At 41.7% G+C, this 13965-nt stretch overlaps 2 protein-coding genes across 4 annotated transcripts in view; both read left to right on the forward strand.

Moving 5' to 3' along the window:
* Nucleotides 1-4570: 4570 nt before the first annotated feature.
* Nucleotides 4571-10267, forward strand: LOC122681108 (uncharacterized protein C11orf96-like). The gene is made up of 3 exons (XM_043882824.1): nt 4571-4656; nt 6459-8152; nt 9867-10267. Exons 1-2 carry the CDS (start codon nt 4571-4573, stop codon nt 7066-7068), a joined length of 696 nt encoding a protein of 231 aa, XP_043738759.1. The 3' UTR covers nt 7069-8152; nt 9867-10267.
* The window catches only part of ITCH (itchy E3 ubiquitin protein ligase), a 97138-nt gene continuing 89332 nt past the window's right edge, over nt 6160-13965 (forward strand). For 2 of the 3 annotated variants that reach the window (XM_043884921.1, XM_043884922.1), the window contains exons 1-2: nt 6160-6318; nt 10274-10351. The gene's annotated coding sequence lies outside the window, so the exon portion shown is untranslated. Of the gene's footprint in view, nt 6398-10273; nt 10352-13965 lie in introns of all 3 variants that reach the window. The other variant, XM_043884920.1, reaches the window with a different exon arrangement.

Here is a 13965-nt window from a genome sequence, read left to right on the forward strand (position 1 = left end):
TCAGTATGGCTGTCATTAAGTAGAGTTCAATATTTGTTTTGAGGGTTTTTTTTTAGGTTCATTTTACATGCAATGATAAACATAGATCTCAAGTGTATTATTTACTACATTTTGACAAATGCATACAGACATGTAATCTACACCTCTAACAAGAGATTGAAAGCACATTTTCAACACCTGAGAAAATTTCCTCTCTCTAGAAGCAACTGATATTGTGGTTTTTTTCACCATTGATTAGGTTTTACCTGTTCTAGAATATCATACAAATAGAATCATACAGTTTGTACTTTCTTTTAGCATAATGTCTGATACTTATCTATTTTGTGTCAGTAGTTTTTTTTGATGTCTATGACTTTATTTGTACAACAATTCAGCTGCATAATATTAAAAGGTTTGATGGGCATATCAAGGTCATAATTAACCATTATAACATTCTTTAAGTAATGGGGAAATAGATTTGTGCTCCAAATGACCAACTTATGAAAATATCCTTTGGGACCTAGTGCCTGTTTAGAATAAATAGCATCAAACTGTGGCAGAAGTTTATAAACACTACAATACTGTGCTTTTTGTAATTGGCAGTGAATGTATTAAAACATATTTTTCATATGAATGAAAATGCATAATTTTACCCATTTTGCATTCTGAATATTGGTTAAAGAAATGCATTTTTTCTTTTAAAAAAAATTTTTAGGGCTTCCCTGGTGGCTCAGTGGTAAAGAATCTGCCTTCCAATGCAGGAGACACAGCTTCAGTCTCCAATCCGGGAAGATCCCACATGCCTCAGTGCAACTAAAATCCATGCAGCACAGCTACTGAGACTGTGCTCTAGAGCCTGAGCTCGCAACAAGGGAAGCCACTACAGTGAGAAGCTGGTGCACCACAACCTCGCTTGCTGCAACTAGAGAAAAGCCCAAGAAGCAATGAAGATCCACCACAGCCAAACATAAATAAATAAAATTTTTAAATATTTTGAAAATTAATAATTTATTTGGCTGCACCGGGTCTTAGCTGTGGTACACGGGATCTTCATTTTCATTGCAGCTTGAGAATTCCTAGTTGTGGCATATGAGATCTAGTTTCCCTACCAGGGATGGAACCCAGGCCCCCTGCATCAATGTCTTAGCCACTGGACCACCAGGGAAGTCTCCAGAAATGTGTTTCTGAATAGTTTACATCTCTTGGCTTTATAATAATGGTAGTTATGAATGAGTTGAATCTCAGCTGTATACTTTGTAATGTATGTGCACTGCTTTGTAGTATTCCATTGTGTAAATTGACCACAGTTGACCCATTTTCCTGTTTTATTTCCTGTTCATTTAAAACACAGGAGTTTTAAATAATTTGAATTTTTGCCATTGTCATAGATCTGAGTTCCAACCTTGGCTCTGCCACTTGCTAGGTAAAACCAGAGGCTGGTTACTCTGTTTCTCTATGAGCATAATGGGACTAGCATTATAGCTAGTGCTTACTGTGTGCTTGTCTGGCACCATTCTAAGTATTTTATAGGCATTAGCTCATTTAATTCTCATAACATCCCAGAAGATGGAGCATATTACTATTCCCATGTCATGGGTGAGGAAACTCAGCGCCCCACCTGGCTTGCTGGGATAATTCAGTGAGATAGTGCATATAAAACACTTAGGATCCTATCTGATAATTAAAAATGTAAGTGTAGATGTTAGCTGTTATTTTTTATTTTACCTTACTGGCCCTTGGAGGCATTTAAATTCAATACCCCAATGAATAAAGTATATAAAGCCCTGAAAGTAAGTTTGCCAAATAAAATACATGGTGCCCAGTTCAATTTGAATTTTAGATAAACAATGTAAAAAATTAGTATAAGAATGTTACATGCAGTATTTGTCACAAATTTGTATTAAAAATCATTCATTTTTTACTTGCAATTCAAATTTAACTGAGCATCCTACATTTTTATTTTCTAAATCTGGCAACCCTACCTGGAGGGGATGACTGAGGCGACCAGGGACGGAACTTGTGTTCCTCATTTTGCAGATGAAAAAACAGTCTTAAACAGGGAAAATGATGAGCCACGACCTAGGTTTTCAGTGGTTTCTTTGGATACATGTCTGAGGCTCCCAGAAGCTCCATCCAGTGTCTTCTCTCCATCAACACACAGTTCTGCCACTTTTCAAGTCTTTCCCTACCTCTGACAGCTGAAGGCAGAATGGCTTCAGGGAAGTGGGGGACAGCAGCGTGACTAGCAGCGTGACTAAGTGTTCTACAGAGAAAGTCAATAAGAGACAGGTGGCATGTGGGTTGCTGGGTTTTCTCTTCCCACTCCTTCCAGCTCTGCATCCCTGCTTCCTTCTCCCTCCAGAGACCTGGGAAACCCCTTCCCTTGCTGATGGAGGCTTCTCCCAGGCTTCCTGCCCCTGCTCTAGCAGGGCTGGGTCCTGTCCCAGGCTGACCTGGCTGTCCAAGGCAGAAGGAGGGTGTAGGGGGCTCAAGGCTTTATTAGCCACCAGGCCTGCATTCTGACCAGGCCAAGACTAGACTGGCTTTTGAACCAGGGAACTTGGGAGCCAGAGTCACACAGCATGGGAGATGAGCAAATGTCCAGGCTGGGATTCTCTGCCCTCACTAACTTGCGCCCTCCTTGGAGAACCTATCAACTAAATACCTGCCCTGAATTTCCTAGAATTTTCACAACATCTCAGGAGGTAGTATCTATTACTCCCATTTAGAGATTTGGCCACTGAGGTTCAGGGGATTTCCCTAAAACCCTTGAAGTAAGATATTGACAGTACTAAATCCTTGGTCCATGTGTCTCTGAAGAAGCCTGACATTAATTCCACTAGGTTCAGAGCTAATCCATCCTGTTGGCATGAGCAAGAACGTTAGGATAGCATAGTCCACCCAGCATAGTGGTTCTAAAAATGTGATCCCTAGGCATCAGCATCACCTAGGCACTTGTTTATTGTTGTTGTGCAGTCACTAAGCTGTGTCTGACTTTGAAATGCAAATTCTTGGGCCTGATTCCAGAACTTCTTAAGAGATTCTGGGGGTGTTACTTGGCAATCTGGGTTTCAATATGCCCTCCAGCTGATTCTGATGCACTCTAAAGTTTGCGAAGCTGGTATGTAGTAGAAAGTGATGCATTTTTGGAATAAAATGAATATACATTTAAAACATATTTGCTTTACATAAACTTTTCTTGACACATAATACACAGAAAAATACACAAATCATAAATATGCAGCTCGATGAATGTTCACAAAGTGAACCTGCCAATGTACCAGCACTCAGATCAAGACACAGAACATTTTTGCCAGCCCCCCAAACCCCCTTTTGGGTCTCCTTCCTGTTTTTACTTTCTCTTAAAGGTAACTACTAGGCTTCCCTGGTGGCTTAGACAGTAAAGAATCCGCCTTCAACGTGGGAGACCTGGGTTTGATCCCTGGGTTGGGAAGATCCCCTGGAGGAGGGCATGGCAACCCATTCCAATATTCTTGTCTGGAGAGTCCCGTGGACAGAGGAGCCTGGCCGGCTACAGTCCGTGGGGTCACAAAGAGTCAGACACACCTGAGTGACTAAGGACAAGGATAATCACTATCCTGACTTCAAACACTATACATTAGTTTTGCATAACATTATATAGTTGAAAAATCATATATGAAGACAGAATCTGGTGCCGGAGGACTTCTGTTTAATTCCTGGTTCCTGGCTGAGTGATCTTGGACCACTTATCTAATTTACTTGAGACTCATTTCCCTCTTTGTATAATGGACATAAAAATGTTTATTTTAGTTGCTAAGTTGTGTCCAACCCCATGGGTTGTAACCTGCCAGGCTCCTCTGTCCACTGGATTTCCCAGGCAAAAATATTGGAGTGGGTTGCCATTTCATTTTCCAGGGGATCTTCCTGACCCAGGGATCAAATCTACAACTCCTGCATTGGTGGATTCTTTACCACTGAGCCACCTGGGAAGCCCGGGCATAAAAATACCTCATACTTTAAAGGTACACTGCGTTCTGTCTAGTGTTGAGAATCACCTGGGGCACTAGTTAAAAACCCACATCCTGCAGAGCATGTGTTCTCAACAGGACAAAAATTGTGGGGGTGCAGAGGACATTAAAATACACGTATGTTTAAAAAATTTGTTTTGTTTGCATGCCCTTCTCGGCTTGCAAGGATCTTAGTTCCCAGAACATGAATTGAACCTGTACCCTTGGCTGTGAGTATACAGAGTCCTAACCACTGGATTGCCAGGGAATTTCCTCCCCACTCAAAATTTTTTTGGTAAAAGCTCAGATACATGGTACTTAAATTGACAAAAAGTATATTTGTGACATTAAAATTTCATGAGGGAATTTAGGGAAAAAATGTCTAGTAGGACTTCACTGGTGATCCAGTAGTTAAGACTCCATGTCCACTGTAGGGGGCATGGGTTTGATCCCTATTGGGGGAACTGATTCCAAATGCAGAGTGGCACGGCTCAAAAAAAAAAAAAAGTGTAAAATTGTTCCTTACCAAGACGATAATTCTGAAAAAGGTGACAAACACTGCCCTACCACAGTGATTGTCCAAGTGTGGTCTGTGGTCAAAAATGCAAGTACTGCGGTCAGACCTTGGAGCTACTGAATTGGAAATTCTGAAGGTGGAGCCCAGCGGTCTATGGTTTAAGTCCTCCAGGTGATTCTGATGGGCACTGAAGTTTGAGAACCACAGTACTAGATAATGTAAATGGGGTAGGGTTACAGGAATCTGTATCTTTAGCATGCTTTCCTAAGGTACATTGCAGGAAACACTGACATGGAGGACTTGAAAGTACTTTGAAAAGTGTGACTTTCTAAATGGTAAAATACTCTTATTAGGAGGAAACATGCTAAACAACAATAGCAAAGGTCACTGATTACTAAGCACTTAGCTGTGCCTCTGAGTTTACTTGCACAGCCTATTAATTCTCACAAACAATCTATGAAGGAAGAGGTTGGACTCTGAAACCAGACTGCCTGGGTTCTTATCCAGCTTGTGACTTGGTTTGTGCATCTGTAAAGTGAGGAAAATGAAGGTAGTTCCCTCATAGATTCGTTGTGAGGATTAAAGGAGCTTATTGATCAGCTCTAAGAACACCTGCCATGTTGGCACCACTTACATGTAAGCTATTTTCATCATCCCTAAGCGCACACTGTTAAAAGGTGGTTCAGTTCAGTTCAGTGACTCAGTCGTGTCCGACTCTTTGCGACCCCATGAATCGCAGCACGCCAGGCCTCCCTGTCCATCACCAACTCCCGGAGTTTACTCAAACTCATGTGCATCGAGTCGGTGATGCCATCCAGCCATCTCATCCTCTGTCGTCCCCTTCTCCTCCTGCCCCCAATCCCTCCCAGCATCAGGGTCTTTTCCAATGAGTCAACTCTTCACATCAGGTGGCCAAAGTATTGGAGTTTCAGCTTCAGCATCAGTCCTTCCAATGAACACCCAGGACTGATCTCCTTTAGGATGGACTGTTGGATCTCCTTGCAGTCCAAGGAACTCTCAAGAGTCTTCTCCAACACCATAGTTCAAAAGCATCAATTTTTTGGCGCTCAGCTTTCTTCACAGTCCAACTCTCACATCCATAAATGACCACTGGAAAAACCATAGCTTTGACCAGATGGACCTTTGTTGGCAAAGTAATGTCTCTGCTTTTTAATATGCTATCTAGATTGGCCATAACTTTCCTTCCAAGGAGTAAGCGTCTTTTAATTTCATGGCTGCAGTCATCATCTGCAGTGATTTTGGTGGAATTGAATCCAATCAATGTAACTCCTGAGTGTAGCTTCTTAAAGACTAAGCTACAGTTCAGTGGTTCTCAAAGCGTGATCTCTTACAGGTAGCACATCAGAGAGCTTGTTAGAAATGCAAATTATTAAAATAATTAGATCTTATCCCAGGTCTGCTGAATTAGAAACTCTGGGGGTGGGACCCAGTAGTCTATGTTTTAACAAGCCCTTCAGGTGATTCTGATGCACACTAGAGTTTTGGATCCGTAGCTAATATACTCTTGAGAGGTTCTGGTGTGAGACGAGCAGGGTTTTTTAAAAAGCCTAGAGTTACTGGGAGTAATCCAAGAGTCCCTCCCACCTAGCTAAATGCAAGCTCGGATTTAGCTGCGCTCACCAGCCTCTGCTAGCTCTTCCTGCCGGCAACTGGTTAGTGAGCAAGGGCTTCTGGGCTTGTAGTCCTGATAGCGCCGGAGCTGGAGGCGCCTGCGCGTTGGCCGCCAACTCGTTCTAGTAGCTGTGGTCAGGGCTCGGGACCGGCTGCCATCTTAGTCGAGGGACTGAAGAGTAGCCGCCGCCCCGAGTCCCGGTAAAAACCCGCGGGCGGACTGGAGGCAATTTTGGGGAGAGGGAGAGTCCTGGATGAACATGTTGGAGGAGAGCGAGAGGTAGAGGAGTGCGGCGCGTCAGCCGGGACCCCGGAGCCGCGGCTGCTTCCTCTTCCCTCAGAGCCGGTGTCCGTGGGGGGCGCGGGGAGCTCGGGCTAGTGGTAGGGGCCGGGTGGAGGGGTGGCGGGGGTGGGTCGTCTGGAAGCCCCGAGCGGCCACTGTTGGGCTCAGACGTTCGGAGCCTCTCGCTTCGCGGGCGCCAAGTTCTGGGAGAACTGGGCCCCAGCGGGCGCCCCCGGGGTCTAGCCCAGAGCCCGTCGGCCCCGCCCGGGGGGCTACGCTCCCGCGGCCCGGCCTACGCGAGGGGCCCCGCGGCAGCGGCCGGGGCGGGCGACGTGGCCCTGCGAGGGGCGGCGGCCGGGCCCACCTGCCACCCGCTGCCCTTCCCGAGACTTTTTGGAGCCCCCACTAGCGAGAGGGGCCAAGTACAGCGGCTGCCTCTCTTCTCTCTTCCGCTCCCCTCTCTCGGTCTATTGTCCCCCAGCGTGGTGGTCCCGGCCCCGGCGTCCTCCTCCGCGCCCGCCGCCGCCGCAGCGTCCCCGCCGGCGCCTCCCGGCGCCGAGTTTTGCAGACGTGGAGCTGTCACTGCCCTTCCTTCTGAAAGTGCCCTTTTCTTTAGCGGAGAGAAGAAAAAAGTAGTCGTGATGAGGACAGGACTTAGTGGGGACTAAGTGGGGAAATCAAGTTCTTAGACTTTGCTTCGGGCTGCGCCGTAGAGCGAAACACAGGATCTCTGCGCCCCAGGTAGACGCTGGGCCTCAAGTTAGCGATGTAACCTGGTGGATTTGCAAACTACCCGAAATCCACGATTCTCCAGTAACAACTCACCTTGTTTTCTTGCTTATATTTGTATCTTGTTAGATTTTCCGCTGTTATTCTACAGCTTCAGTATATTTTTGGGGAGTGAGGGCTGGGGAAGGGAGAGAAATTGCAGGGAATTTTTTTCTGAAAATTAGCGAGGCACTTGAGCCAACCATCTATCACTGTACTTAGTTGAAATCTTGCATGTATTCCTAATATAATTAGATCTTAGGGAAGTACTAGAGGCAGTGTATTTCCACCCTCAAAATGGGTTGAGGACTTGTTTCTCGGCCGAAATAAAGTTCTCAGAGCAGGTCTAGTGAGAGTCTTCATCGTGTGTTCATAGGTTTACTCAGGATACAGTTACTTCATTTTTAACATTTAGAAATGAAGGTGGAAATTCACCTGCTGTTTTGAACAGTGGATGTAAGTTTTTTGGGTGTGAATCCAAAAGGAATTCCTTCATCTTCAGCATATGAGTCAAGTCAACAAGGATATGATATGAAATAAACAAGTGCAGGATACTTCCTCAGTGTATTCTAGAGTAAATCATTTTTCCATTCCTTAAAGAAACATCTTTACACCAACTGGAAGAGACAAACCAGTAGCCCCCCAATTTGGTTATTAGAATAATCAGGGCAGCTTTTTTAAAAGTAGAAATTTCAGAGCCTTATTTCCTGAGATTGATTTAATATGTTTGGGTTAGCCTTGAGGATTAAAACTTGCCTCAGGCAATTCTGATGGTTTTGGAAACCATTGAGACAATACTTTGTATAAGCCAAAAGCTTTGAGATGGAAGAGGAAGTAATCAGTTGTGTCTGATTGGTTTGAGGAGGAAGAATCTGCTTGAAGCTGAAGTTGAGTCTTCACTGAAGTTCACTGTTGGGTCTTACCTGAAGTTTTATTGTGATGGAGAAAGGGAAGGACCGGGCAGACAGGAAACACCTCAATACTGTTAGTAAACACAGGATTGTGGAAGATAAAAGGGAGCAGGGAGTGGGATGGGGGAAGGAGAGCATTATGGATGTGAAGCAAAAAAAAAAAAAAACAAAAAAACCCTTGTTTTATGTTGTTAGCAATAGATGCAGATTTTTAAACAGGAAAATGATATTGAGTATATGTTTGCTTTAGGAAGATTGCTTTGTGACAAGAGTGAAAGGATGGAAGAGTGGCTGTTGCAGTGGTTTAGGTGAGAAGGGAAAGGCTTGTCCTCATTGAGAGGCTGTGGGCATGATCAAGGGATTAAATTTAGTTCTTTACTAGTGCAATATTGTCCTATTTTTGTATGAGGATTTCTTTAGTGCCAGTCTGGGTAAAAGGTTCCTTTTCTCAAAAGAACCAATTAGCAAATCAGAATAATATTGCTAGGTTATATATGTTAATAGTATCAGAATTTGTTGTTAGCATCCTTGATCAGGTGCAATTTGTAGAATTTAGAGATTAGACTGAAATTTATGGCTATCAATGCTGTTGATTTATGAGCTTGTTGGGAAGTGTTGTTTCTCCCACCCTCAGAAACTTGGTTTTAGAATTGGGGGACTCCCCTGGTGGTCCAGTGGCCAAGACTATGCTCTTAATGCAAGGGTCCTGTGTTCGATCCCAGGTCTGAGAACTGGATCCCACATACTGCAACTAAAGATCCTACATACTGCATCTGAGACCCAGCACAGCCAAATAAATAAATAATACATATTAAAAGAAAGAGTTGGAAGAGATTGTAGAGATTATCTAGTCCACAGTAGCAGATATATTTTGTTTTATGGGCCAACTTCCACTTGAAGTAGCTGCCAGAAGCCCTGTGTTGAGAAGGATTTAAATCATAAGGGTTCTCTGGGAAAGTGAGTTATGATTGATTAGTGATGACTCCTGTGGACACTAGTTATCTAGTGGTTAGTATCTCATATGTGCCAGGTATATGCTATTCTTGGACTAGTCCAACCTTTTCTGTTTTTTTTTTTTTTAAACAAAGAATCAGAACTAAAAGTAGAACTAAATTTTGTAACTCTTAGTCTGTTCTCCAGTGTACCAAGATGAATGTGTACTACTAAAGAGCTTTTGGTATTAGACCAAAAGAAAAAAGTCTTTCTAGCCTGTGCCTCTTGACTGTTTAGTTAAGAGTTTAACAAGGAACTTTGGCCTAGAAGTGAGTTGTATTCATTCTGGCTTAGGAAATTTGTGTTTATAGTCACAGAAAAATAGCCACCCTCCGCCACCTTTTCTTGTTCCTCACCCTTCTCTGTTTTGGGTTTAGGGGATTGGTTTCTTCCATGTTGCGGGGATAGTCCTTACTGTGACCTCAAAAGGTAGAGAATGTATTTATATGGCCATCCTCATTTTGCCATGTAGCTATACGCAGGTGGGGAGTTACCCTATAGTATGTGTTAAGTTAAGGCAAAAGTGTATTAAAGACCACCCCCCACCCTGTATTTATAGCACCTAGCTAAATTTTGGGCTTATAATATGTACTCAGTAAAGGCATGTTGATTTTTGTGGCTGTAAAGGATACTGGCTTTGAGTCAATATAAATTAGCAAGTGGGGTTGAAGAATTGAATTGCAACATTCTCTCACTGAGAGGTCAGCCCTCTGCTAAAAATGTTGGGCTGGAAACTAGCCTCACAACTAGAAGTAGTTAACCAGAAGCTGTTCCTTTTTTCTGTCCTCTTTCAGTCTAGCAGTGTACTGTCCTTGGAGGACTGCTGCCAGCTCAGCTCTTTGCTTCTTTACAGAATTGACTATACTCAGATCCTTGGAGTACTTTTTTCTTTTCGTATCCCTAGGAGCTTCCAAGTTGCAGGGATAGTCCTTACTGTGACCTCAAAAGGTATAGTATGTATTTATATGGCCATCCTCATTTTGCCATGTAGATATATGCAGGTGGGGAGTTACCCTATTGTATACGTGAGTCATTTTCTTCCCAATTTAACCTTTTTATCCTGCCTGCTCCATCAAAAATTATCTATCCTATGAAACTTTTTATTTAAAGGACATGGTGCTGTCCTATTCCAAAGGTCATTGCTGATCTGATGTATTTAACCATAGGAGTAATGTGTTAATGGACCCTCCTTCTTTCTCAGGTAACATGCATTTAACCGTGGCCTTCTGGAGACAGCGCCTTAATCCAAAGAAGTGACTTCAAACGGTGAAAACTTCAGGTATGGTGGCATGCCTTTGAGAGAGAGTGGGGCTCAGAAATGAGGCTGAGGGTGAGTTCTGGTCCTGTTAACAGCTGTGGAAATTATGGGGAGAGACCAGTGTTGATGCTGGCTACATCACTTGGTTGAAGACATAGTTTCCATTTGGGTCTGAAACCCAAAGCTGCCTCTACAAGGATTAGCCTGTGAGCTACATTGTATTCTTAATTTGGGTCCTTTGACTTTTCTGTTTTTCTAGCTTCCCTATACAGTCATACACTTTTCTGACTTGTGCTATTTTAGAAACATTTATCTCTATACTTGTCCATACATGTGCGCCTATATGGTTAAAATATGTAGGAATTAAAAAGAAAACAGTATAGTTCAAAGGAAAAAGAATAGAGGACTTGGAAAGAAAAGGTCTGGGTTCTGATTTGATTTTGCTAGTGACAAACTTGATTGTTGGCAAAGTATTTAATCTTGGCAAGACTCAGTTTACATATCTGTAAAATAGTTATGTTGAGTTCTGCCTGCCTCCCTGGCATTGCTGTGAGGATCAAATAAAATAATACATATTAAATCTTTAGAAAAAAGTGAATTCCCATCTTAAGGCATTATCCAGATCTATAAGGTGGGAGGAGTTGGCAATAATATTGAAAAGGAAAACAGGACAGGACAGGACAGATTCATCTTAAAAGATCAGGAGAGAAAAAAAGACCAGGAGGAAGAAAAGGAAGTCTGCTGGTTAAGAGAAAAAGCAGAGCACAGGAAAAGTCAAGCAGTAAGAGAATAGGGAGTGAATGAAGTAGAGCACATGAATTGGTTGGTGAGAAAGCTGTATAGGAAAGAGGATCCCTTTCATTTGCTTAACCTTAACCTTGCGACTGTTATTACCACATCTCTTCATATAATGGTCCCATCCGAACTTAAGCTTCTTGTCCCCATTGTAAAAATCATAGTAAAATTGTGTGACCATTTGTGTTTAGTTTATATTTTTGTTAACAAATTGCCTTATAAATGCCAAGAGACCAAGGCTATGGCTTGCTTATTATGGTATCCCAGATCAATGCTATAATCAAATGTGTGGTTAATCTGTGGGGTTTTTTTTTGTTTTTTTGTTTTTTTTAATAATTACGAAGAGAAAAGGAGATGGTAGGGTGCTTTGTGAGATACTAGAGAAAGGAAGTGGATAAGAGGAAAAGTAGATAAATCAGAGGTGGTGAGAGGAAGAATTCTCAGAGGATAATGAAAGGAAAGACATGAAAATGAAAAAAGTATGTAGAACAACAGGGGGAAAGATGGCGTTATCTGCAATCATTGGAACAAGGCAAATTTCATATCTTTAGTAATGATGTAATACCTCACAAAAAGTTATGTACTGGGGAAGATCATCCTCCATACCAAATATCTTTAAAATATTTTTAAAAGTATCCATTTCATCCTGAGCTCACAGAGTAGTTCTTTGTGGAAAGAAAACTGGGCCAGCATTCAGGAAATATGTGTTCTGGCCTTGATATTGCTTGTTACTTAATTTCTGTGATCTTCAGCAATTTGCTTAAATCCCTGGACTGCATAACTTTCTACTGAAGGTATGAACATGGTGCTTTCTTCTTCCAGCTCTTTGATTATTCTTTGTGCTGCTTATGCCAGCTCACCAGTTTTTCGGGGCTTTGTTGATACAATGTGGTACTGGTCTCAGAAATATCTTATAACATAATAGGACTTCAAGCATCCATTGCTTTATAAATGAGAAGCCATTTTAAATTCTACTTTATTTTTTATTTTTAGCTGGGCCATGCAGGTTGTAGAATCTTTATTCCCCCCTGCGGTGGAAGCTCGGAGTCCTAACCACTAGACCCACCAAGGAATTCTCTTTCTGCTTTACTCATTGGTTGAGAGACTTGCAGGAAACCTAAGTGTAGAAATGTTGAGCTTGTAATATTAAGCAAGCGTATATTGAGCCCTGTTATGCTAGTTCCCAAGGGATACTCTATCTCAAGGATTTTATGTTGTTGTGAGGAAGATAAAACTGTTCACTAGTAATTATTGTAAAAAAGCAAGATGATAAATGCTATAATAAGGATTTCATTGCATTTCAGTTGAAGATGTTTGGATTTCTTGGTTCCTTTATTATAACTGAATATATGCCAACTGCAGGGACTCGTGGAAAAAAGCAGTCCCTGCCCTCAAGAAACTTAATTTTTTTCATGTCTGCACACTGTTTACTCTCATAGATATATCCTTCTACCCCAAGAAAGAGAAGAGTTTTGTGCTGTATCATCACTTTGTAGTTTTGAACTAAGGAGTCATCTCATTATTGAGCTTACCTTACTCCAGAAATAGTCTGATAACAAATATATAGTTTGATTGGATTCCCTAATATTTCAGTTACAGAGAAAGTTTTCATTTAAGGTGAGGAAAAAAATTCAAAAATGCCATCTGAATTTAGGTGAACTGTGGTTTGCTTCTTAGTCATTTGTGAAAGAAAGAATAGGCTCTAAAATTTCGTCTCTTTGAGTCTTCATTCCAGGCAGTTAATTCAGTTGGTCACAGAAGAAAGGATGGTAGTCTAAAGGAATCATATTGTAGGGATTAACAGTGTTCCCTGGAGTTAGACTGTCTGATTTTGGATTCTCACTGTACCTTGAGTACTGGTAATGTGACCTTGGCTGAGTTGCTTTACTTCTCTGTGCCTTAGTTTTCTCATTTATAAATCAAGAATAATAACAGTGTATATCCATAGGGTTGTTGTGTGGATTAAATGAGATAATATATTTTTGCTTGAACAATAGTTGGTTCACAATAAAGCAGGAAATGTTAATTGCCAGTGTTGTTATCATTATCACATTATCATCATCACCAACCTTGTCTGTCTTAAAATTATCATCTTAATTTATTAATTCATTCAGTAAATTTATATAAGGGGAGCACTGTAAAGTCAGATGCCTACAAGGGCTCGATTTAAATAGTAATGGTAGAGCAGATTGGGACTTAAGTGATTTAGGGAATTCATGCTACTCCAGTGGGGCAGCTATTAGGCAGCTTTGGTTTACTTTTTTTAAAAAATTGAGGTGAGATTTATCATTTTAAAATATGTAATTCACTGTTGGCTCACTATCGATCTGGCAGGGGGTAGGGCAGGAAGCATATAGATTAAGTGTGACCTGAACATCTTTTTTATGAAGAGAAGCTGGAATTTCAGATTTTGTGAGAAATTTTTATTTTTAAATGTTGGCAATGTAATGAATTCATAAAAATGCCATGAGCCAGACAGATTTACCACCGTGGACACACTTTGTCTTGTGGGCTGCTGTTCTGTAACCTCTGATCTGGAGCTTGACTTTTTGCAGCATAACCCATGTTCACTGCCCTCTGGGAAGAGTCCTTACTCACATAGAGATTTTTAAAGTTCAAGTGATACCTTACTGCTATCTAGGGCTGAATGAGGCGTGAACAGAAAAATTAAGGCAAAGAGGAGGAGGGAAGTTATTTAAAACTGGGATTCAGAATGGGAAAATGGCAGGAATGAACTTAAGATGGTGAAAGAAAGTGCAGTGAATTTAAATTAATCTGAAGAGGGCTTGTGTGGTCCCAGTAAGAATAGAAAGTTTAGAAAAATTAAGAGACCAATGTAG

The sequence above is a fragment of the Cervus elaphus genome, chromosome 23, assembly GCF_910594005.1.
Source record: "Cervus elaphus chromosome 23, mCerEla1.1, whole genome shotgun sequence".
NCBI lineage: Eukaryota > Metazoa > Chordata > Mammalia > Artiodactyla > Cervidae > Cervus > Cervus elaphus.

What these genes read in the sequence shown, in the direction of transcription:
- LOC122681108 (XM_043882824.1), top strand. Translation starts at nt 4,571, where the DNA reads ATGCAAGTACTGCGGTCAGACCTTGGAGCTACTGAATTGGAAATTCTG. An exon ending in CTATGGTTTAAGTCCTCCAG is followed by an intron (nt 4,657 to 6,458) that starts GTGATTCTGATG and finishes CTCTTCCCTCAG; the next exon opens with AGCCGGTGTCCGTGGGGGGC.